The 25261-nt window shown below is 33.2% G+C and overlaps 1 protein-coding gene across 2 annotated transcripts; it reads left to right on the top strand.

The window, feature by feature from the left end:
• Positions 1-3287: 3287 nt before the first annotated feature.
• Positions 3288-20657, top strand: LOC114755695 (formate--tetrahydrofolate ligase). 2 transcript variants are annotated; one of them, XM_028944559.1, is made up of 5 exons: positions 14801-15173; positions 15379-15528; positions 16429-17604; positions 18064-18210; positions 20132-20657. In XM_028944559.1, exons 1-5 carry the CDS (start codon positions 15009-15011, stop codon positions 20405-20407), a joined length of 1914 nt encoding a protein of 637 aa, XP_028800392.1. In that variant the 5' UTR covers positions 14801-15008; the 3' UTR covers positions 20408-20657. The 2 variants fall into 2 exon arrangements, with proteins under 2 accessions (XP_028800393.1, XP_028800392.1); XM_028944560.1 differs by lacking the exons at positions 14801-15173; positions 15379-15528 and adding an exon at positions 3288-3294 and having other exon boundaries at positions 16817-17604.
• Positions 20658-25261: the final 4604 nt, after the last annotated feature.

The raw sequence follows: 25261 nt of genomic DNA on the forward strand, positions 1-25261 counted from the left end.
AAGTATTAAAAACCAATAAATGGATAAATATAAACCGATTAAAGTTAACAACTCATTTATCTCTAAATTTCTATGATCATCTTTTATCAAAATTCAATAATTACTCTATACCTAAATCTCAAAATTTTCTCTAAGTACTATAGTAATATTGTCATTAGGAAGCCTAAAATATATACGAATTATTCATGAAGAAATTTGATGAAAAGAAATAATTTTATGTACCTAAATTATTTTTAAAGCTTGCCCTCTCCTTCACTAATCTTCTCCTATCTCTCTCTCATGCACTATTTCTCTTCTCGTTCTCTCCGCATATGCCTCATCTTCTACGTCCCCTCTCTATTTTATTCTTTAGTTTTCCAACCACTCTCTCCCATGTTTTCTTCTTGCATTAAGTGCCTCTCCCCCAAAGTCTTCTACGCCTCAACTTTCCACCGAATTTAGTGGAAAGCTACTTCTCTTTTTTTTTAATATTAAAATATTATTATTTTATTATAAAATATTATTTTTTAATAAATCCTAAAATAAAATTTAGGATATTACATTAAAGGCTATGTTTGAAAGAAATAGACTTATTTAATAAAATATTATGTTTTACCACATGTGATTAGGTGGCACAACACATGGGAAGTGTTCAAGCAAGGTGGCTTAGGATTTGTACACTTTACAAGAGGCTCAAGCCACAAGACCCTTGTAATTTCAAGCAACTTAGAGGGTGAAATCATAACCAAATGTTTATAAATACCCCTCCCCCAGAAGAGCACATTTTAGGCCAAATAGAGAGCTTAAGGGGGGGAAAGTTTTGTTACCTTAGAAGAAAGAGGAAGAAGAAGAAAGGGCAAGGATCAAGAAACAGCCATGGTATATAGTATGATTCCAGCTCTTGATTCTAGTGTTACTTGTATTTTTGAGCTTGGTTTTAAGTTCTACGGAATTTGAAAGCATTAAAGCCCTAAGAGGAGGTGCTGCACAAAATTGATAAAGCAAGAATGAGGAAATTGATGTTAGAACTATCTTTAAAGTTGGTTGAAATCAACTGCCCCTCACTCTTTATAATTTTTTGCCATAGCTAGGGTTTGAGTTAGGATTGGATTTTGATGATTTTGATGCTTCCATTGTGTTTGGAATGAAAAATTGTACGAGATAAAAGTTAGAAAGCAAGCTTGGAAGTATTGAAATTGAAAATTTTGCTCTAAAAACCTTAAGTATTCGACCATCCCTAGATGAAGGGGAAGGGGTTGGATTTTGTTTAATTTAATCTTAAAAATAGATTTTACATGCAAAATTATGTAAGAATAGCATGTGAAATTAATTTTAGAAAGATTGAAAATCAAGCTCAAAAGTGAGAAGTCAATGTGATTTAAAGAGAGCAAAGTGTTGATAGTGATAGTGATTACGACTCTAATGAGTGAATGACATTGTGTGCTAATGTATTTAGGACCATGAGACATTAAGGAAGACAAATGCAAAGGTTTGACAAGCAACTTGAATGGCTAGAGGCAAAAGAAGCAAGAGGAAGCAAAGAGAAAGCTTAATGACACAAGATAGTGAACTTGCCCTTATTATGTACTTGATTTGTATGCTTGAGTGTTGATTTTATTTGATAATGATTTAGAATATGAAAGATTGAATGTTGTTCTATTTCTTGTATGTTTCATAGCCACGGGTGAATGAAACATTGAACATTAGAGCATTTCATTTTTTAAGCATGAAAGCATAAGACCAAGCATATCATATACTTAGCTTTTGTCTTTTGTGTGTGTGTATATATATGGGGAGTAGTTGCTACTGAGATTCTCCTAAATTTCACCCTTCCTTAACCAACCCTAATTGGTGTTAATGAGCAAGCAAAAAAATGCATGAAGTGGAAGGAAAAAAAAAGAATTGAGAAAATATAATATATTACATTATGTAATTTTTGTGTCAATATATATATATGGATGGTGTTAATAATATTATGTAAATTTAAATGATGATGATCGCATAGATAATGGAACATGTTAATGCGTGATAATGAATTATGCAATATTGGAATGATTGCATGCAAGAAAAATAAATATTTATGCATTATTAATGCAAGTAAAGGGGATAAATTATCGCTAAATGAGCCATAAGTACATTACATAGTGAAAATAAGACAAACGATTGAATTCACCCATAAAATTCAGTATGGTTAAAGCACACATCCTAAGCTTTAAAATAAGTAGTAGATTACCTAAAATGGATATGTATGCTAAGAGGTATGACTACTTAAAATTAGGACAGAGAAACTGGAAAGTGTAATTTTTACCAAATAAATAGTAAACTTTTAAGAATTAACTGTATGAATTAGAAAGGGTTAAGTTTAGATTTATATTTTTTTCTTATAGAGAATTATAAAAATTTTAAATAGAGATTTAAGTAACCTCAATACGATTTTGTTTTATAATTAGTTATGAATTTTTAAAATTAGATAAAAAAATCTGGAATTTACTAATGAATAGTAACTCGAGAAATTAAATGCATTTTTAATCTATGGGTTTGTTTGATGATCCGCTTGAACAGTAACGCTTCCAGATGTGTGCCAAAAGGTAGGGCTGAGCAAAACCTGCAACCCGATTGCCCCGCCATAACCCATAGAAATTGGGCTCGTTTAAGCCCTCCTAAAAGAGAAAATAAACGACCGGGTTCATGAATTAAATGGGTGAGCTACGAGTACAGGCCCAGGCTACTCGTACCCACCCTTTTTTTTTTGCAAAAAAATTTTCTAACAAAGAGAGAGATTAGAGATCTGTCTTAGTTAGGGGCTTAGGGCAAACCAAACAAAAGTCCACTTACTCACTAGGTCAAGGCTGTCCATTCAGTGTTCTATCTCAGTGTCTACACAGGCCACAGCTCACCCTGTATCGCCCCTCTCAGTCTAGTTCTGTTGATGTGCTCAGACCTCAGTGGCAATGCTCACTGGCCAGTTGGTTGCTGCTCAATGTCTCTTGTCGATTGCGAATCCCCTCTCTATCTCCCCTTGTGATCACAAGTTTGTGATTCTCGGCCTCTCCCTTTCCCCTCGCCATCATGAAGTCCCTCTCCCTCTCTGCCTGCAAAGAGCTGATCAGGCGATTAGTCGAAAATGCTTATGGCCACTAGCCCCTTTCCCAGTGAAGCCCCTCAACCTCAATCTCAGGGTCGTAGCTCCCAGCTCAATCTCTTAGTCTCTTATGCAGGGTCATCGCTCCTAGCTCGATCTCATAGCTCCCAGCAATAAGTTTCCACTTTCAAATCTTTCACTTCATTTTACTCTTGTTAGGTCTCTCCTCCTTGGTCGACATTTATATACTTGGATTTGCTGAATTGCTGACATTTATGTCTGATTGCTGGGTTGCTGGTGAACACTGAACATTGCTTTGCTTTCTAGTTTAGTTTTGCTTCAACTCCTCTGTTTTCATTCTACTGGACTTCTTCTAGTGAGTTACTTCCTACCCATTTTGAGATGCTTCTATTGTGGAATTATTTATCAAGTTTGATTGCAATAAAACTACATTTCATATCTTCTTTTCTTTTCCTTTTTGGTTATGTTCTCTTGTATTTCGAGATGCTTTTGTTCCTCAATTATCTTCATCCTACTTCATTGTAATAAAAAAATTTTATTATGTTTTTGTTTTAGGAAAATTGGGAAAGCACTACTACAGAAAAAGCTAATTGCAGTGCTTTTTTTTTTTAGCATTTTCAAAATGCTGCATTTAAACCTGCTACAAAAGATATTAAGAATAAGCTGTAGCGCTTTTGAAGCTACATAATTTTTTTTATTTTTTTAATATGGTAACTTCCTGTAGCGCTTTTCTGAGAAAGCGCTATAAGAAGTTCATCTCCTGTAGTGCTTTTTCAGGAAAGTACTACAAGAAGTGCATCTCTGGTAGTGCTTTTCTGAGAAAGCACTACAAGAAGTGCGTCTTCTATAGCGCTTTCTTAGAAAAGCGCTACAGAATATAACTATAATTTCTGTGCCGCTTTCTTAAGAAAACGTTACAAAAGTATTTTTTGTTTAAAAAAATTAATTGATATTCTGCAGTATTTTTTTAAAAATACTATAGAATATATGTCATCAATTTTTCATGGCCCATAACAATAAAGATCATATTTGCTAGCATATTATTCTACCTAAAATAGAAAATAAAAAATTATAACTATCACATACTTTCACATTTAACTGATGATAATTAATCATATCTCACTAATTAATTTTCCAACATATCTCAAGTTTTCATTAGTGAATAATTTTGTAAAATCTAACCAACTAAAATAAAAAATATTAAGCAACGTAAAACAATTATTACTAACAAACTTAAATTTGTAAGCTTTTAAAATAATATTAGCTTAAAAAATAAAAGTACTTACAATGTATTATAAATTGAGATGAACTAATATTGAGTGCCCTGCAAAATAATAAGTAAACTAAAAATAAATGAATAATTTTACAAAATCTAACCAACTAAAGTAAAAAATATTAAGCAAGTTAAAATATTTATTACTAACAAACTTAAATTTGTAAGCTTTTAATAGCTTAAAAAAATAAAAATACTTACAATGTATTATAGATTGAACTGAACTATATTGAGTGTCCTGTAAAAAAAAATAAAAATAAAAAGAGAGTGGGGACGGGGAAGAGAGGTGAGGACAAAGGGTACAGAAATCTACAATTGAGCAGAACTATATTGAATGCCCTGTAATAAATAAATAAAGTAAAAAGAGAATAGGGAGGGAGAAGAGGGGTGAGGACAAAGGGAATAGAAATGGAGATTGAGAAAGGTGAGTTCAGGAAGGGGGCAGGAAGGGGAAGTTGGGATAGGGACAAGTTAAAGGGAGTTGGGAAAGGAAAGGGGTGGGGACGGGAAGGGGTGGGAATGAGGCAGAAAAAATGGTGTAGGGACGGGAAATGGGTAGGAATAAGGAAGGGGAAAATGGGGTGGGACAATGGGTGGGATGAAAAGAAGGACCATGGTATGAAAAGTAGAGGTGGGGAGGGAAAATGAGAGGTGGAATGCTTGGTGAAAAAGAGGTGAGTGTGGAGATAGGAGGGAGCTGTGTGGAAATGGGGAGCAAGAAAAAATGGTGAAGATGAGTATTGAAAGCGGTGAGGTGTGATTGCGTAGGGGGATAAAAGAGAGGGAAAACAAAAAAAAGGAGGGAAATTTTTTAAAAAATTTACGGCACTTGCTGTAGCGCTTTCTCAAGCAAGCAAAGGAGACCTTCTATAGCACTTTCTTGAAAAAGCGCTACAACAAATGGATTACTATGTTTTTCTTTTTTAAAAAAAAGACCTTATGTAGCGCTTTCATAGCAAGTGAGATACAACATATGTAACTTTTTTTTTTTTCAAAAAAAGACTTTTTGTAGCTTTTTCTTGAAAAAGTGCTACAAGAAGCCCCATACTAACTGTAGCCTTTCTTAGAAAAGTGATACAAAATATTTTTTTATTTTTAATAAATTAAGAGTGTTAGCTGTAATGTCTTATTTAATAAATGCTACAAAACAGGCGCTACAAATCAAATATTTTGTAATAGTGAAGTATGATTGTTTTTGTTTTTCCTACTACTAGTTTTGTTAAATTTGATTTGAATTGAAAAGGAAATTGAGGAATGGCACAAAGTCAGTAAGAAAATGTGAAAGTTAAAACTATTGTAGGGAAAAATGTGGAAGTTCTAAATAGAAACCCAGATATCAACACGAATTGTTGTGGCTTGCGTATGCTGCGCCACGCATAGCCCTCTTTTGACAAAAATGACACGCACGCATTCAAACGCTCAAGTAATAATCTATAAACTAGTAAAGCTTTGGATGTGTGTGTGAGTGGATGGAAGTTTACCACCAAATTAAATTTCATTGGTCACATTGTAGGCATGAAATTAAACTTCTGAACATTCGCATGAATTCACATTGTAACCCTATAATAGCTAGTCTAATTAGTAGCTGAGATGACATGACTCTCCACTCATCCACTTGGGTTAATTTTGCTATATGGATCTAAGAAAAATCAAAATCAATCAAATTATAGATTATACATAGATGTGAGGAGACAATTATGAGCATAATAATTTTTTATTTTTATATTCATAATAAATAAATTTTATTCTATCATTTTATTTGTTTTAAACAAAGGAGCTAATCCTTATAATTAACAAAACTGTGAGAACCCACCAATAAAAACAAAAAAATTATAGAAACTGAATTAAAAGTCTGGTAAAATTGTAGGAACGAGCGGATTAATTTTTTTCTTTTATTGAGATAAGTGAAAAGATAGAAATAAATAGCAAATGAAAAGGCTGGGCTTTAATTTAGCTTTTATGACTGATTTGTTACATACTCCTCCGGTCCTTAATATAGAACCCATTTAACTAATTTGATTAGATTAAGAAAATTAGGTAAGTTAGTTAATTATAAAAATTATGACATGTTTTTCCTAAAATATCATAATCATTTTTCTTAATACCCCTCTCTATCTTCTACTTGATTATAGTTAATGGAGTATCCATAGGAGTAATTTAGAGAAAATTGATAAATATGAGAAATAGGTCTTATATTTAAAACCAAAACCAACTTAACAATTGGGTCCTATATTAAGGACCGGAAGAGTATTAAACTTAATTACTTAGTTTACAGATGACCCGGTCAGAATTGTCATAAATATCTCCTATTGTTTCTCCACTAAATATCTCCGAATATTCCTCCATTTATTAACGTTTTAGTTCCTAAACTTCCTCTCTCTTATTTCGTTTTCTTGTTACCCGTGACAAAGTTATCGCAACAGGACCAAAATGACAAATCTCTGTGGCTTGAAGGGAGAAGCAAAGCCATTCTTCACTCTTTTCTAAGCCATGATAGGACTTATTTTTCACCTTTCGCCTGGGAAATACCATGGTGCCCACAAAAGAACGATTTTGGATTCTCTCCACTACCTTTCCATCCTCTTCCCCTCTACTACCCTTCTTTTCTCTTCACAACTATTAGATCAAAATTCTAATGGTCCAGATTTAATATCTTATAAAAATAATGTTATTAAAAAAATAAATAAATAAATTTAAACTGTTAAAATCTGGTCTAAACAGTTTACAATTGTAATAAAAAAAATTTGCTCTATAATAATAGTTTGTAGTTATGAACTGTTCAGATTAGATTTTAACAGTTTAAATTTATTTATCTATTTTTTATCATAATATTTATTTTTATAAAATGTTATGAAATATTAAATCTGGACCATTGGAGTTTTGATTTAATGGTTGTGAAGAGAAAAAGAGGGTGGTGGAGGAGAAGAGGATGGGAAGGGTAGTGGAGAGAATCCAATTCCGTCAGAAAGAGAGAGGCTTTGCCGCTTTGCTTCTTATCCTGATACTGTCTTCTCCATCATTTCTGGGCCTCGTTGCTAATTAGGAATCGGATATTCGATTCTTTTCTTAACTTCCTCGGGAAACTTTGCTTTCTCTCTCTCTCTCTCTTTTTTCTTTTTTTTTTTAATTCCTCCCCCCACTTTGCTGACGTAAAAGCCTACTGGCGACAGCTGGAGGCTCCGTGGAGCAATCTTTACTAGGTAAATTAATAGTGGATTCAAACATTTTTCCTTTTTCTCTCTCTCTTGCTCATGAGCTTTCTGGATTGATGGTTTGCCTTGAGGGAATTGGATTCTCTCCACTACCCTTCCCATCCTTTTTCCCTCCACCACCCTTCTTTTCTCTTCACAACCATTGAATCAAAACTCCAATAGTCCAAATTTAATATTTTATAACATTTTATAAAAATAAATATTATGATAAAAAATAGATAAATAAATTTAAACTGTTAAAATCTAATCTGAACAGTTCATAACTACAAACTGTTATTATAGAGCAAATTTTTTTTAATTTTTTTTATTACAATTGTAAACTGTTCAAACCAGATTTTAACAGTTTAAATTTATTTATTTATTTTTTCAATAATATTATTTTTATAAGATGTTAAATATGAACCATTGGAATTTTGATTCAATAATTGTGAAGAGAAAAGAAAGGTAGTGGAGGGAAAGAGAATGGGAAGGTAGTGGAGAGAATCCAACCCCTCAAAGAACATGACCCAACTGATAAACTCTAACCTTGTTTGACCCCAGTTACATAATATTCTTATCCAGCATATTCCTCTGTCCCTTTACAGGATTGAGGCGTTCCTGTTCCACATTTGAGAGAACCAAACTTAAATGCAGAACCATACGCAAAGAGGACATTATTGTTACACAAGCCTGCCAAGCACCTGAGAACGAGGACGGAGAGATCTGAAGCTACCTCCATTAATGCTACGCCTTCGTCTCGGACCTGGCCGGGGCTGACCCAGGTTTCTTATCTTTGTAACAGTTCGCTTTGAATCATCAGCAATGCTGGCTTCAATGATTTGCAGTGTTAAAATAGTCTGCCATGCATCAGAAACTGTTCATGTGGATACTAAATCACCCGGTGAAGTGAACCCAGATATGTTCAACAACGGCACAGGTCGCCGGAGAGGTGAGTATAATATCTTAATTTATTTCATTTTATTCCCAGAATAGTTGTTTTATTTGCTTTTCTTAATAAGAAAATAAAAGGGTGAGTATGTAATTTTATTTCTGATTTTATATTTTTGGTGCCCCAACAGCAAGACTAGGAATAAAATTGCACAAAAAAACAAGTCAAAAAGTAAAATTACAAGGAGAAAAAAAGATTATAGGTAAAATTTTACCACCAAAAACATTAGATGTTAGGTGCACTTGAGAAATAAAATATAAGGTAAAATTATTTTCCAAAATAAAATGCCTTTCTGTTTTTAGGCCAGCACTCTATATCGGAGAGAAATTAATCTCTGCCGTTTGTCCTCTATATGGGAGTCTGGATGATGGTGGTCAGACTTCATAGGATATCCTTTTCAAATAAAAGGTGAAAAAAAAAATGATTAAATTTGAGATGGTAAAACTCTTCCACCACCCTGTGATCCGGTGACGTGGAAGAATACTATACGGAGGTTCCTGAAATTGAAGATAAGCCACTGCTATCTTCTCTGGTCGTAGAAGCATGCTCGAATGGAACATTAGATTCCTTCTCCCGCCGCAAGAGAACCGTGACAATTGCCCAACCCTTGAAATTCCAAAAACTTTCGTATGTTTCTGGCCTCAAAGGATACTTTTTCAGTTCTTCCGAGAATTCCACATATCCTTCAAAGGAATTTACCAACACATTAATTTGCATTAATTTTTTTTGATAAAGTAATTTGCAGTGATCTTCCTAGATATTCCTCTACTACCAAAAAATAGCAATTAACCGCGAAATTGCTGTTTTTATAGTTCTAGATGACGCTAGTTGTAACATCTACCTTGTTATCCATATACTTGCAAATTTCATCACTATTCATTTTTTTTTTTAAATCATAGATGACACTAGTTGTAATGCGTATCCTACGACCTACACACTTATCATATTACCACTTCTACTCTTTAACATGAAAGCTAGTTGAGAATTGAATTTAGTTTTAAATACAAGATTTTAATATATTTTGTTCCCTAAACTTGTAATTATTCTCTAAAGTATCTCTATTAATTACACATGTCAAGGGGTTTCCATATAAAGATAGTTATAATTGAAAGGTACTTTAGAAAAATCAACTTATATTTGATACAAATAACTAGCTTAACTAATTTTTTTAATTTAATCAAATTAGTCATAATTGCAGGTAGTATTTCACATGTAATCATAGCAAATTTTAAGAGTGTGTGTGAAATAAAAATTAAGAGGACAAGTGGTTGCTCTTAAGGGAATTTTAAGGGCGTATGAGATAAAATTAGGTTTAAGTTACTGATGCAAGCTTTTAAAATTTATAAATTTTAAACGCAATTCTCTATCTCATTATCTTACTTTTCCTATTATTGTTACTACTTTAAATCCTATTAAATATGAAACCATGAAACTGATTCCGAAATAATTTTTAGCACCATTTGAAATATTCTAAAAGTTAAACCAGAATTTTTTTTGTTTGCTATTATTATTTTGTTTTCACTTTACTATTATCATTGTTATTATCATTCATAAAAATCTTATTGAGTAAAACTAAATTAGATACAGTGCAAACAGAGTTGTTATTGAGGTGAATCAATTTTTGCTAATAATTAATTAATTTATTTTAGGCAATACATGAAGAATTGTTGTCATCACTTTCAAGTTTTAGGACTTCAATTTTACCCAAGTATGAATTATCAAGAAAAGTTAGGAATAAGGTGCTTAAATACCCTAAAAATATACACGATAGAGCACTCAACACCTGAAATTTTTTTTTTTGCTCTTATATGCTTTGAAAGTTTATTTTCATAGAAAAAATACATAGGCTATTAACTGCTATTGATTGTTAAATTATACGGTTTGACTGGTACCTTTAATGATCAAACTTAACGGTTGATAATGGTTCAAAATAGAAATGCTACGAAATAAAACTTCTAAGGCATGTAAGAGTAAAAAAAACTTTTAGGTGCTGGGTGTTTCTTCATGTTTATTTTCAAGGTATTCAAACACCTTATCCCTGAAAGTTATTATTGAGGAATTAATTTTTATTAACAACTTATTTATTTTAGGCAATACTTGAAAAATTATTATCATTCACTTTTACATTTTAAGACTTTAATTTTATTCAGGTGTGAACTATTAATAAAAGTTGTTATTAGAAAATTATTTTTTGTTAATAGCTTATTTGTTTTAGGCAATACCTGAAGAATTGTTGTCATGATCCACTTTTAAGTTTTAAGACTTTAATTTTACCCAAGTGTGAGTATTACCAATAAATTAAAGTTCTTACTAAGGAATCAATTTTTGTTAATGGCTAATTCATTTTAAGTAATACCTGAAATTGTTATCAATCACTTTCATGTTTTAAGATTTTAATTTACCTAAGTAGAAACTGTTAATAAAAGTTGTTATTAAGGAATCAACCTTTGTTAATAGCTTTACTCACTTTAGGTAGTACTTGAAGAATTATTACCACCCACTTTTAAGTTTTAGAATTTTAATTTTACCCAAATATGAACTGTCAATAATAAAAGTTGTTATTGATGAATCAATTTTTGTTAATAGCTTATTTGTTCTAAACAATATCTAAAAAATTATTGTCATTCACTCTCATTTTTAAAGGTCAATAGTGTCTTTTACCAATATTTAATACTTCTCTAATCTTTAATATAAGACCCATTTAACTAATTTGATTAAATTAAGAAAGTTAGGTAAGTTAGTTAATTATAAGATCTATTTTTCTTAAAACACCATAATAATCTTTCTTAATACCTCATCTCCCTCTTTTACTTGATTACGATTGATGGGAGTATCTATAGGGGTAATTTAGAGAAAATTAATAAATATAAAAAATAGATTTTATATTTAGGACAAAAACTAACTCAATAATTAGGTCATATATTAAGGACCGGAGGAGTATTACATATTGGTCCATCTACCTTGATATAGCATTATGCAAATTTAGCTCCATAACTTGTCTTTTATATATTTTAGATGTTTTCCCAAAAGAAATTTCAAATATTTTAAGATTTAAATCTTCTTTATATACAATTTATCAATATTCAATTTGCTCTTAAATACGCATATTGATCATTTTGGGTTATCTTCCATTGCAATATATGTTAATAAATGTTTATTATTTCTTTCTTAATTACTTTTAAATCTCTGATTTCTTTAATCTTTTATAATTATTTTGAATAATAATATTTTAGTTCCTTCTTATTCCATCCTATGTCTTACTCTTTTGATGATACTAAAGTTTCAGCCTACATATATCCTCCTAGAACATCTGTTGCACGCCCTGCCCCCAATTCAATTCGTAGCTATTAGAATATTCGTTTTGCAAGTTTGATCTTCTTCCATCTTGTTTTATTATTTAAACCAGTTCCATGCATGAGCCGTGATTTGAAATCTTGTTCAATAGTCTCGGATGTTCTAATCATCAATCCTTTTGTGAACCAATCAATTCAAGCACAATGAGAAGGAGCTTGAAAATGAATGAGATCAACTGATTCTTCCCTCTAATTGTTAACCTAGAAAATGCTCTCGAATTGCGGTGTTCATCTTTATGTTCATCACACTGTTGGAAATGAATCGCTCAAACTCACATATTGTTCAACACCGAACAAATACACCATTGAGAGAGAAGGAGAGTTTCATGATAAAGAAACTCAACATACGTAGGAGAGCGTTTTGAGAGAGCATGTCGTATATATTCCCTCATATATAACTCCTTAGAACATAAGTAATTGTCTTCTTTGACAAGCTGTTGATTCCTCAGTGATTGCAGTCTACAGAGGGTGCATGTCAATGTCAATCTAAGGAGGTAGTCAAAATGCATATGTATGATTTAAAGTCGAAATTAATTACATCTAATTATAAATACATTTAATAATATTTTTATAAGTTCGTGGAAGTTATTTATAAATAAAATTTTAAATTAATTTTAGCTTTGATATTTTTCATTTTCACAAGTATTAATATTAATAACTGTTTTAAATTTTGAAGATTGAAATAGACAGTTAAATTGATATTGACTAAAGTATATTCTGTAGTTCTTCAATTTTTCATCAAATTTTAATTTAGTTATTTGTGTTTATAAAATTTACTTTTAATTTACTAATCTTAATATTGTTGGTCTCATTCAATGAAAGATGCTGACTCAATAAATTTAAATGGTAAGTCAGCAATTTAATGTTAACAAAACATGTTCGAACTTTTAATTCTATAATATAATATAATCATTTTTATATTTTAAAATTTAGGCATGTCTTGTCAGCATTTAATTTCAAAATTACCATTTAAAGTTATTGAGTCAACATTTTCCAATAAATGAGACTAATATTAATAAAATTAAGGGATTAAAATTACACTCTATAGAATTAAATTAAAATTTGATATAAATTTAAATCACCAAATAACATATAATTGGGTTATTGATAGTTGGGTTAAGGTGCGCCTAACACCCTGAACTATTTTTCCAGGTGCGCCCAGTGTCCCAAAATAATTTTCAATGCATCTAGTGTCCCAAACTAATTAAAACAGTGCATCTATACCCCAGGCTAACAGAAAAGATAAGCTTGACCGTTACCTTGCTGACTCAGTCGAAGGTTAACCGAAAAATCCTATGTGGCAGACATGCAGGCGTTTGATGTGTATTATTTTGACGAGTTAAGATGCGCCTAGTACCCCGAACTATTTTTCCAAGTGCGCTCAGTGTCCTAAAGTAATTTTTGGTGCATCTAGTGTCCCAACCTAATTAAAACAGTACGTCCATGCATATCCAAGGCTAACAGAAAAGTCTTGTTTGACTGTTATCTTGCTGATTCAGCTGAAAGTTGACTGAAAAATCCTACATGACAGGCGCGCAGGTGTCTGATGTGTATTATTTTGATTAAAGCTTTTGAGACGAGCCCAGTGGCAGCGGTTGTTTTCTCGGGAGGTGACGACGATGTCGACAGAGTGACCAAGGAGAAGTTTACTGTGTTCTACGAGGAGGAAAGCAAATGCGAGTCGGATGAGGAGTTGACAGAGATGAAGGCAGAAAGTGTGCTATGACGGCGGTTGTGGTTTCAAATCGGAGTGATGGAAAAAATGGGATAAAATGTTAAAGACGAAGATGGGATTGAATGGGTGGTACATGTACCCGTATTTAAGAGGGTGGATCGGTCATCTTTCATTTTTTTTTTTAAGTTTAAAAGGCAGAAGATAAATGTTAGAAGATGAGAAAATAAATTGAATTTTCAGTCAAAATAATACACATCAAACACCTGTGTGTCCACTTGTAGGATTTTTCGTTCAACCTTTAGTTGAGTCAACAAGGTAACAGTCAAACGAGACTTTTTTGTTAACTTGGGATGTGGACACACAGTTTTAATTAGTTTGGGACATTAGATATACCAAAAAATCCTTTAAGACACTGAACGCACCTGAAAAAATAGTTCAGGGTGCTAGACGCACCTTAACCCGTCAAAATAATACACATCAAACGCCTACGTGTCTGTCATGTAGGATTTTTAGATCAACCTTCGGCTGAGTCAACAAGGTAATGGTCAAACTTAACTTTTCTATTAGCTGGGATATGGATACACTGTTTTAATTAGTTTGGGATATTAGATGCACTGAAAATTAGTTTAGGACACTGGACACACCTGGAAAAAAATAGTTTGAGGTGCTGGGCGTACATTAACCCTTGTTGGTGTTTAAGGTTAGGTCCCAGAGATTAAAAAGTCTATTCTCTTCAAACCTAAGTATAAATATATTTACTAAGGGGGTTGGGTTTAGGAGAAAAAGTTTGTCCTTCACAATATGGCCAACCAAGGTTTCAATCCCTGCTGAGAGAGGTGCTCACATTTAGTACCTGATAGTGTCTCGAATAGAATTATCTCCAATAGGAAGATATCTATACTTTAGTAAAAAATAAATATAAATATATAATTTTTTGCCAACGCTAAATATAAACATATTTGAATTTGAATAAGATATTAACGTATTTTGTTAAAATAAAATGGGAGAAATTAATTATCGGTTATTACTAATTACCTTCCCTAAATTTACTTGGCCGAAAGAACAGTGTGTGCACAGCGTCCATTTGTTGTTTACTATTTTTTGACTATTTTCCAATTTGATGGTAATAATAGTTGGCCCAAAAAAAAAAAAAAAGGAAATTTGATGGTAATCTCAGCCCAATCAATTCTTGTGGCCTCCGCATATTGCTTTACGCCCGCCGCTCTTTTCAAAAGGATGACTCCCAACACATACAGACGCACAAGTACTAATCCATAAAATAAAGCTTGGGATCATCGTTGTATATATAGTGATGGATGAAATTGATTCTTCAACCCATATCTTCAAATCCAGACCTTGCTCTCCCTCTCTTCTTCTTCTCCCTTCATCGTCGGACTTGTGTCTTCTTTCTCATTCGCATTCAGATTTTGATTCTAAGCTTCTTTCTGTTGCCCAATCCTTTCGGTTTACGTGAGTCCAGTAGCAATGAGTTCGCCTTCTAAGACGCTGAGGAAGCTGCAGGTGGTGTCCCCTGTTCCCGCGGATATTGACATCGCTAACTCGGTTGAACCTGTTCATATTGCTGAGATTGCCAAGGATCTTAATCTTAGTCCCAATCACTATGACCTGTACGGCAAGCATAAGGCGAAGGTAAATATATTTACTTCATTAATTGTTGATGATGGAGAATTTGGGGATTTTAGGTTGGTTTTTTGATTTCTCTGAACATGACTACTAACGAGGATTTATTTGTTTTATCTTATGATAGCAGTAGATTTGGTATATTGGATAGATACCGATATGGTATGCTTTTTTGCAACTTTTTGACTTAGCTCAACATTAATTTGGGGCTTAGGTTTTGTTGTCCGTTCTTGATGAACTACAAACATCGCAAGATGGATACTATGTTGTGGTTGGAGGTATTACTCCAACTCCTCTTGGAGAAGGCAAGTCTACTACTACAGTTGGCCTCTGTCAAGCTTTGGGTGCTTTTCTTGACAAGAAGGTAATCTTCTGTATGTTTCTGCTTCCACATTTTTGGCATTATGACACTTCTTTACTTTATGATGAATTTTAAGGACTCATCTGCATATAATTCAGTGCGAATGATGGAGAAATGAAAAAAATAAGTGATTTTGTGAATAGAAAATGATTTTTATGTTCCTGATTTTTTTTTTTAAAAGTCTCTTCATTGTTTATGGTATATAGCTTTTTTTCCTTTTTTACATTATTTGCCCTGTACCCCCTAGATTTAGAGAAATGATTAAATTTTGCAGCAAAGACTGATTCCGAATAATGATGTCTGCCACCTGTGGCTTGCAGGAATGTTGCCTTTATAATTATTAATGTTTACTTGTGTAAATATTTAATACTGGCATTTTTTGGATACCCTAAAATCTGTACCGAGTACATGCCCCTTCCTCCTTTTGTTTCTCTTTACAGGAATTCTTCTAAATTTTTAAATGATAGTTGATTACTATTCTAAATATTTCTGGAGGAAGAATTGTATGTGCACGGCTTAACACACTTGCATCCCTGACAGACCTTGGATGAACTGAAGATTTTATCATGGCTTTATTGGCTGTGACTTGAGTGAATATGTGTTTTGAGAATAATTTTTGTCATAATATTCCTTGTACATTATCCAAAGGACACTAATATTTTTCAATCTCTTCTGGAAGAATTTTCCTGCATTTTCTTTATCTTTCTTAATGTAACAAGTGACTGGATGTAGGAGTTGTTTTTCTTTCATTATTTATCAGCTTGATATTCTTACTCTGTCGTAGCAAGTCACACATTTCATGGCATGTATTATTTTGGTCATTAGTAATCTGTTAATAATTCTCTATCATATGTCAATATTATGCTGGGCACATGTTGAATTCATCTCTGTTTTTTGAGTTAGGTCATCACTTGCCTTCGTCAACCATCACAAGGACCTACTTTTGGGATCAAAGGAGGAGCAGCTGGTGGTGGTTATAGCCAAGTAATTCCTATGGATGAGTTCAATCTTCATCTAACAGGAGATATACATGCAATAACAGCAGCAAACAATCTACTAGCTGCTGCAATTGATACCCGGATTTTCCATGAGGCAACACAGTCGGACAAGGCTCTTTTCAACAGATTATGTCCTCCAAATAAAGAAGGGAAAAGGAAGTTTAGTGATATCATGTTCAGGCGTCTTAAAAAACTTGGTATTTCCAAGACCCAGCCAGAGGATCTCACACCAAAAGAAGTAACTAAATTTGCTAGGCTTGATATTGACCCAAATTCTATTACATGGAGGAGAGTAATGGACGTTAATGACCGGTTTTTAAGAAAAATTAGCATTGGCCAGGGACCTGACGAGAAAGGAATGGTAAGAGAAACAGGATTTGATATATCAGTTGCCAGTGAGATAATGGCTGTTTTGGCCCTCACAACATCCTTGGCTGACATGCGAGAGAGGCTTGGAAAAATGGTGATTGGAAATAGCAAGAATGGTGACCCAATAACTGCTGATGATCTGGGCGTTGGAGGTGCTTTAACAGTGTTAATGAAAGATGCCATTAACCCTACTCTTATGCAGACTTTGGAAGGGACCCCTGTTCTGGTTCATGCAGGACCATTTGCAAATATTGCTCATGGGAATTCTTCTATCGTGGCTGATAAGATTGCACTAAAGCTGGTGGGTCCAGGAGGATTTGTAGTTACAGAAGCAGGTTTTGGTTCAGATATTGGAACTGAAAAGTTTATGAACATTAAGTGTCGATACAGTGGTTTGACACCTCAATGTGCTATCATTGTGGCAACAATAAGGGCTCTAAAAATGCATGGTGGAGGGCCTGAAGTTGTTGCTGGAAAGCCTCTTGACCATGCATATTTGGCTGAAAATGTTTCTCTGGTTGAGGCTGGCTGCGTGAATCTGGCGAGGCATATATCAAATACAAAAGCATATGGTGTTAATGTCGTTGTTGCTATCAACAAGTTTTCAACTGACACTGAAGCTGAATTAAACGCAGTTAGAAATGCTTCTTTGGCTGCTGGGGCTTACGATGCTGTAATTTGTACTCATCATGCCCATGGTGGTAATGGAGCGGTAAAATTTTGCTTTGAAGGCATTATATTTGAGCTAAAGAATAAAGCTACACCCGTCATTTACCCTGATACGTAATATTCTTAAATTTAACAGTCAATATAAATGCTAAATGAATATGACAACCAATTGATTGCTTACTGTTAATAATTTAGTGGAATAACAACCAAATTTAAGTGATAAGCTTCATTGATTGTTATCTAGTGGTTTCCTTACTTCTTAAGTTGCTTCTGCAGCCTGATAACTACTGAACTTGTCACTTACTGACCACAATATCTGAGTCAGGAAAAAAGAAAGAAAAGATGTGGCATATTTAAGAGTTGACATTTTTATTGGACAACCATTTTATTGCCAGAAGTAGTGGCACATAGTTTTCTTTACTAAATGCACGCAACATAATATGGTATCATTCTGCCAGTTATGGATTGTATTGCTTATTGAAGTTATTATGACATGATTCAGGTTGACCTGGGTCTTGCAGTTCAGCAAGCCTGTGAAAATGCGGCAAGCTCATTGAAGTTCCTATATTCTTTAGATTCAAGTATCAAAGAGAAAATAGAGGCAATAGCAAAATCATATGGTGCTAGTGGTGTTGAGTACTCAGAGCAGGTAGATCCCTCTTACCTTAGTTTTACAGCTAGCTCATATATATTTATTTGACAAATCAGGTGCCTAATGTTTTAGGGAGAATTGTTGTGAGGTCCCAAAGAAGGAAGATAATTACTAAAAAGTTCCAACGACAAGTGAGTAGCTGAAACTTCTTGTCATTTTTTTACTCTGGAACTTGTCATTACAAACTACTCAATTTTTATGGGACCTTTTTGTAAATATGCTCCTTCCTTGGAACCTTACTGCAATTCTCCTTGCTACTAACCAAACCAGATTAGGGCAGTTTCTTTTTCTTTTTGCGAAAGAATAATTTATTGAGAGATTTATGATGCAAGGCAAAAGAATTATGAATTAAATTATGAGCAAATGTAACGTGAGATAAGAGAGATACAAAATGTCTCAAAAGATGAACATATTCTCACATTAAGAAATATCTTTTTAACTCAATGCACATCATGAAAAGCTTAGTATTTTCATGCCTTCGGAGTAGCTGGCCTACCGTTGTCAATTCACTAACTTTAAAGTGAACCATTGAAAACATCTAAACCTGGTATTTAATATTCTGTAAAATCCCTCACTATGCTCTATCTGATCTAATATATGGAGGGTGGTCTGTTTTCCGTAGTAGCATGCACACCATATCAACTCCTAGTTTGGACTCTAACCCTGATGACGAAATTTTGTGCTATCATCTGTGTGCCTACATTTTTGTATTCATCTCAAATGGAAAGCCTTTGTTCCTTTCGAGTTTTCGACTGTCCATTGTATTCAACCCTAATGGAAACTGCTAGCAGCAGAGAGGGGAATATTCATTCAACAAAAATGAAATCAAGGCAGGTTACAGAGCATATATTTCCACAGCCACGTCATACCTGATATTCCCTCTCTATAACTAATTCTAGAAGCAGAACGTACCTCTTTTCAGTAGCAAATTACTTTAAGACCCTTTACTAGCTAAATACATATATCAGAAAGCCTTTGTTCCTTTCAAGCTTTCGACTGTTTGGTTTTATATTTTAAAATTTTGTAAATTATTTTTAAAAATTGCAATTAGGTTTTTAACTTTTTTAAGTGTTAAGGATTTATAAGTATTAAACTTAAGTTAATCTGCCGTTAGATCTCACCAGCCCGACCAATTATGTACTATCTTTATATTCCCTCCGGTCCATTTTATATGACCTTGTTAACTACCACTAAATTTGACGTAATGAGTTGAAGTTAGTTACATGTCGAAAGTTAGCTCATTGAGGGAGGATGAAAACATCAATAATTAAGCTAGAAATGAAGGGAAAAAAAGGGTATTGTCGAAAATGAGTCATAAACGTTTCAATAAATTTTGTAAATGGTCTTGTATTCAAAACCAATGGATAAGGTCTTATTAAAAAGGGCAGGAGGGAGTACCTTAAATATCTATGATTCATGCCAACATAGGGATCTAAAGTAGATGGTGGAGTGAAATATATTCACATGTGCAGCATGCGATCGAACCATATTTCCGAAAACATTGGTTTGTTGGCATGGACTATGCATTTTGAAATTGTGAAGATGTTATATAGTTGGCCAGAACGAGACTTCCTAATCAACAACATATCTAAGGATTGGGTTGTTGACAGAGTACGATGGCGTCGTGTGATTCATGTAGCCGACCCCACCTAGTGGGATAAAGCTTGTTGTTTGTTTGTTTGTTATATAGTTGGCCACAACATCAGCAAAATTTAAGTGTGTCCAGGGAATTCGGACAATAGGGATTAAGATAAAAATGATCAAATCTATAGGAATCCACTTACAAATTTAAAGGTATAAAAGCCTAATTGAAAGTTTTGCCTGATATTCTAGGACGTACAGAATAATTTAATCTAAAAGAAAAACAAAGGGAAAAGTGAACTCTTAATTCTGATGGATATTTTGGTTGTCTGACCAGGCTGACAAGCAGATTCAAATGTATACCAACCAAGGGTTTTCGAATCTCCCAATCTGCATGGCCAAGACCCAGTATTCTTTCTCACATAATGCTGTGGCGAAGGGAGCACCAAGTGGATTTATCTTGCCCATAAGGGATGTGAGAGCCAGTATTGGAGCTGGATTCATATATCCCTTGGTTGGAACGATGAGTACAATGCCAGGGCTTCCAACGAGACCTTGCTTCTATGACATCGATCTGGATACGTCAACAGGAAAAGTTATTGGTCTCTCTTAAATTTTGAGTGCTGCTCCCTACTAATAAAAATGCGGTCATGTGCAATTGCTAATCACGTAGACCCTTCTCAGTGTTCAGTTTCTGATATTTTGTTGCATATTGCCTTTTTGGAAACGATAAGTCCAAAATTATGAACATCAGAACCATATATCTTTTGTATCTGTGTATGACATTTGATGTGTCAAGTGTATTGGAATTGTGAGTTTTGGTGATTAAATCCCTGGCGGCCTGGCCTACATCTTAATGATCACAGCCTAGACATCCATTAATTTCATTGGGCGCGAAAGTTGCTTTCTCCCTTGTTGGCCACATCCAAGGAGGGCTAGGTATTGTTTTGTAACAGGGGGAACAAATACATAACAAGCTTTCCGCATCTGATTGTGTGCTGGAATGAAGAGGAAAAGACATGGGATGGGGTGTTATTGTTAAAATACTTGATAAATTTTTAAATTTGTTGTTAAATTATTGAGTAGTTCTCCCTGCATTTTATCCTAATTTGGTGCACTTTCATTCTATTTTGAGAACATATACTTAAATTCAAATTCTTAATTCCATTAAGAATCTTTTAAATAATTAAAATTTACATTGAAATTGTTTTGAAGAATATATAATTTTTATTTTAATTAATTTCAGAATTATTTCTATTTGGGAAAACGACAATTGCAGATCTTGTGATTGTGAAACATTAATGTGAAACATTAATGATAATTGAAGACCTTTAATTATTGAAATTTCATGGAAAGACTATGGTTTTTATTTGCAATTAAAAATAAAAAAAACTAGTAAAAATAACTAATACAAAATAACCATAAAAATCATCAAATAAAGATAAAAGACTTTAAATGGTGCCTCTGAATATTTGACTATGTTAAAAAACTAATTATATATTTTCATTTTTCCTTTTCTTTCAAAACAAAATTCATTAAATAAGGAAAAAACTAATGGTCAAATATGTCATTTTTAGTCTACTTTAGTTATATTTGTCTATCTCCTGTTGAGCTCTTTTATTTATTTTTTATTTTTTTAAGATTATTTATAGGGTGCTAATATGATTGAATTTTTTTTTTACATTATTAATGATATTTTAAATATTAGTTGTTATTATCTTTTTAAAATTGAATTTTATAATATGGTCTGATTTATTTGGTTTTGAACAATGATTTGAACTTCAAAAATAAGCTAATTTAGAGATTAGATAATGATTTGATTTATATTATATGTGTTAGTATTTTTAACCATATATATATATATTTGATAATAGAGTATTCTTATACTTATATAACTTATGATTCTATAACTTGAATTAGAAATTTATGAGTTTTCATAGTAATATATCTCAAGTTAAAGTAAAATAATAATAAACTACAAAACTTGAAAGTGAAATTTATTTGAAGAATAAAACTTTCAAATTTTTGTCATAAAAAAAAAAAGCCAATACAATTCAATATTGTTGATATTGAAGGTAGTGATGAAAATAATGTTGATGATGTTGCTATTGTTTGGTGTTTAATTAGTTTGTGTTTTTCATAATTTTAGGATATGCTTGATTTGGATTCATTTTAGAAAATTGCATAACAATTTAGCATTTTTCTACTAATATTAATGACTTATAGTGTAAATTTTAGAAGATCTATTACTTTACTTTTATCCATATCAAAATATGTTAAAAAAATGTTAAAAAAAAGTTTAAACAGACTTATACCGTCTGTATAAGGGCCAAGCTTTGAAAAATAGTTAGTTTTCTAAACATGGGCCTAACCGAGTTTGGCCCGTTTAAGCCCATGGCTTGTGAAGGGCCAGCCCGTTCCTATTGCTACGGGCAAATATGCTTTTTATTGCTTGGAATTAGAGTCTCAAACATAGGAGTTGCCTTCTTTTCAGATCTCTACCTGTGAAGATTTTCATCAAATTTTTATTTTCCATTTTTAGTCAGATTGTATAAATAGGCTTTAAATTCTCTCAGATCCAACCTCTTCACTTTATGGGAATGAAATCATTTTTAAACTTGCAATAATTTCTCAAGTATTGATTTTTCATTTTTTTTTAATTAGCTGAGGCCTTCTTGTATTTTAAATAATTCAATTTTGGCTAATATTCATAATTAGTCAAAACCTAAGGAATTTCATTAATTTGTTCTAGGGATGTTTTTGTCATTTTCAACCTCATATGCCTCAAAACCTCATTTGTCATTTTTGGGGAATATTTTTAGAATTTTTCTAAAATTCTGAGGCATACTTTCCATCGGTACCCTTTCCAATCCAAAACCTTTCAAAATTACAATTACGTTCCTACCAAAGTTTAGCATAAAGAATCATCTCTTTAAAGGTTCTAGCATGACTTTTAGCGCTTAATCATCTCCAATTCCCATACTCGAGCCCTCGAGACTCCATCAGAGTTTTTAACTTGCCTATCTCATTGTTCTGAAAAACTTTTACTTTGCAGTTTGGTCCCTAAAAATCCTTTTACGCTTCTAGGGAACTTCTGAAACTCTTGTCAAAAAGGTCTAATAGTTTGCCTATTTCAGGCTAATTCTAATATTTCTAGGCTTAAAATTTGAGATATTACAATTCTTTCTCTTTGAAAAAAACTTTCGTTCTCGAAATTTCAAGGTTAAACCTCTATTCTCAACCTTAGCCTTTCAATTATACATTATACTAAACGACCATGTTTCGATCCTTTAGTCTAAACTTTCATATCATATTGTAACATGTCTTTCTAGTATTTTCATGAGTAGGACCATTTGCTTTTAAGCATTTCGTCTTTGCTTGTCACATTCTTTCAACTATTTGGGTACACTTACTTAGGATAGTGCCTTGACAGTGTACTTATTTCATGGTATTTTATTACCATTATGTTTTGAGTTTCTCTTACTCTGCCTTCATTAGGTCTTTTTTGCTTACACTATCATTTTCATCTTTACTTTAAAGGCCTATCTCCTTTCCTTCATATTCTCATTTCATGCTTAGCTTGCCTGTCTTACTTTTCTTTGTTGACTAGAATGCAATCGAACTCGGTCCAATCAACAACAAAGGTATCTAGCGACTACTCAAGGGTACTTTCTTTGTACTAGTTGATCACTGGAGGAGGTTATCATATCTTAGACTCATCTCTAGTCATTGTCTTCCCTAAAAAGTACTATACTTTTACCTTTATAGCTCGGAAATTTACTTAGACTTAGTCTACTGTGACCCTGGGTGCTACTGCACCCTCTATCAAGCCTCTCAATAACTTTCTTTAGGCTAGCTCTACTATGATCTCAAGAGCTATTTTCCTTAGGTTGGCTCCACTATAATCTCAAGAGCTACTGCACTCTACTGTCAACCTCTTTAGGATCCACTACGACCCTTGAATACTGTAAACCATCCAAGTCGTGTTCCACTCTTTGAGAGCCTTTAGACCACAGAATTGAGTTATAAAATAAGTCACCTCCACTCAACTGGTAACTTGACTGGTCATTTCCCAAGACTGATCATAGATGCTAGTATTGCCGACTCAATCCTTTCTGTCAATTTGGAATCATTATCTTTATGCATTTTCTTAACTCTTAGTTTCTAGCTTTCTCAGCCCACTTTCCTTTCATTGCGCCTCTTTAATCTCTAGACACTAGCTTATCTTTATGGCTAACTAACTTGTTATCACATTCATGTCAATTTGTCTCGCCTTAAGGAATTCTCTTTTCATTTTACTATCCTCACTGTCTCTTATTGATTCCAAATGATATAGGGAGAGGACTTATGAATGTACCTTCTAACTTTCTTTAGTACTCTATTAGACTCAAGGGATATCTTATTGCTAGGTCACTTTTGGCTAGATTTGCTCTCATTAGGATAAGGTCGACTCTGTGTGTCTTGTCTCAGCTGCTGTTACTCTTTCTTGTTGGAGGATGTATTGCTTGTTTCATAGCAACATCTACTCAACTACTTTTCCTACCCTTAATGGAGGACATATTACTTTTACTGGCACGATGTCAACTCTATCATTCTAGGAGGATGCATTGTTTTATTGATAGCATTGTTAATTCCATTATAGCTGTTTCTCATTCTTTCCTTCAGAGGACAACTCGCTCTTGGTAGAGTAGCGTCAACTCTTGATTTGGAATACCACTTCCCAATTTTTAGAGGAATACTATGGTCAAGGCTTTCCTCTTACTTGATCTCTGTCATGGTACATTCTTCATATGTCACATCCCTATTAGGGGAAGCCTCTCTACTTGACTTATTCAATTACTTTGGTAGTGACATTCATCTATAGGAATTCCATCTCTTATATTTCTCACTGGCTTGGTGCTATGGTCACACTTCTTATATATACCTTAGGGACATAAAGGGATACTTTCTAGTGCCAAATGTTACTGTACATCTAGGCATCATTGGTAATATTTAGATTGCACAAATATTTTCATCATTAAATCTATAACATAATCAATCCATGTTTATTTATAATATGTATTTCACAACAATAAAATGCATCATGCAGCCTATCTTATATCATCATCCATCCTTATTCTGCTGACTGGAGTTATAAGTTAACACATAGTTTAATCAAAACTAATCTATTTAATTGGATTGTCCAAAGCTCACCAGTACTTGAGATATACTCGGCCAAAAGTATAAAACTCAAGTCTAGACTATGATTTTCCTCCTTAAAAGAATAAAGATAAGGAGGTTGTCACATGTCCCACAACTCTAGTCCAATCCCAGCCAAAGGAAAACATAGAAGAAGGGGCTTTAACAAGTGCCATACATTGTGCACTGAATAATAGCATACCACGTGGTAGTTAATCAATATATCAATCTCCATCTGACCTTAGCCCATCACAGAATGCATAGTCATGACAAGTAATGGTATAACAGA

This window comes from Neltuma alba, unplaced genomic scaffold (genome assembly GCF_004799145.2).
Source record: "Neltuma alba isolate B1F8T4 unplaced genomic scaffold, ASM479914v2 tig00010322_pilon, whole genome shotgun sequence".
Classification (NCBI taxonomy): Eukaryota; Viridiplantae; Streptophyta; class Magnoliopsida; order Fabales; family Fabaceae; genus Neltuma; species Neltuma alba.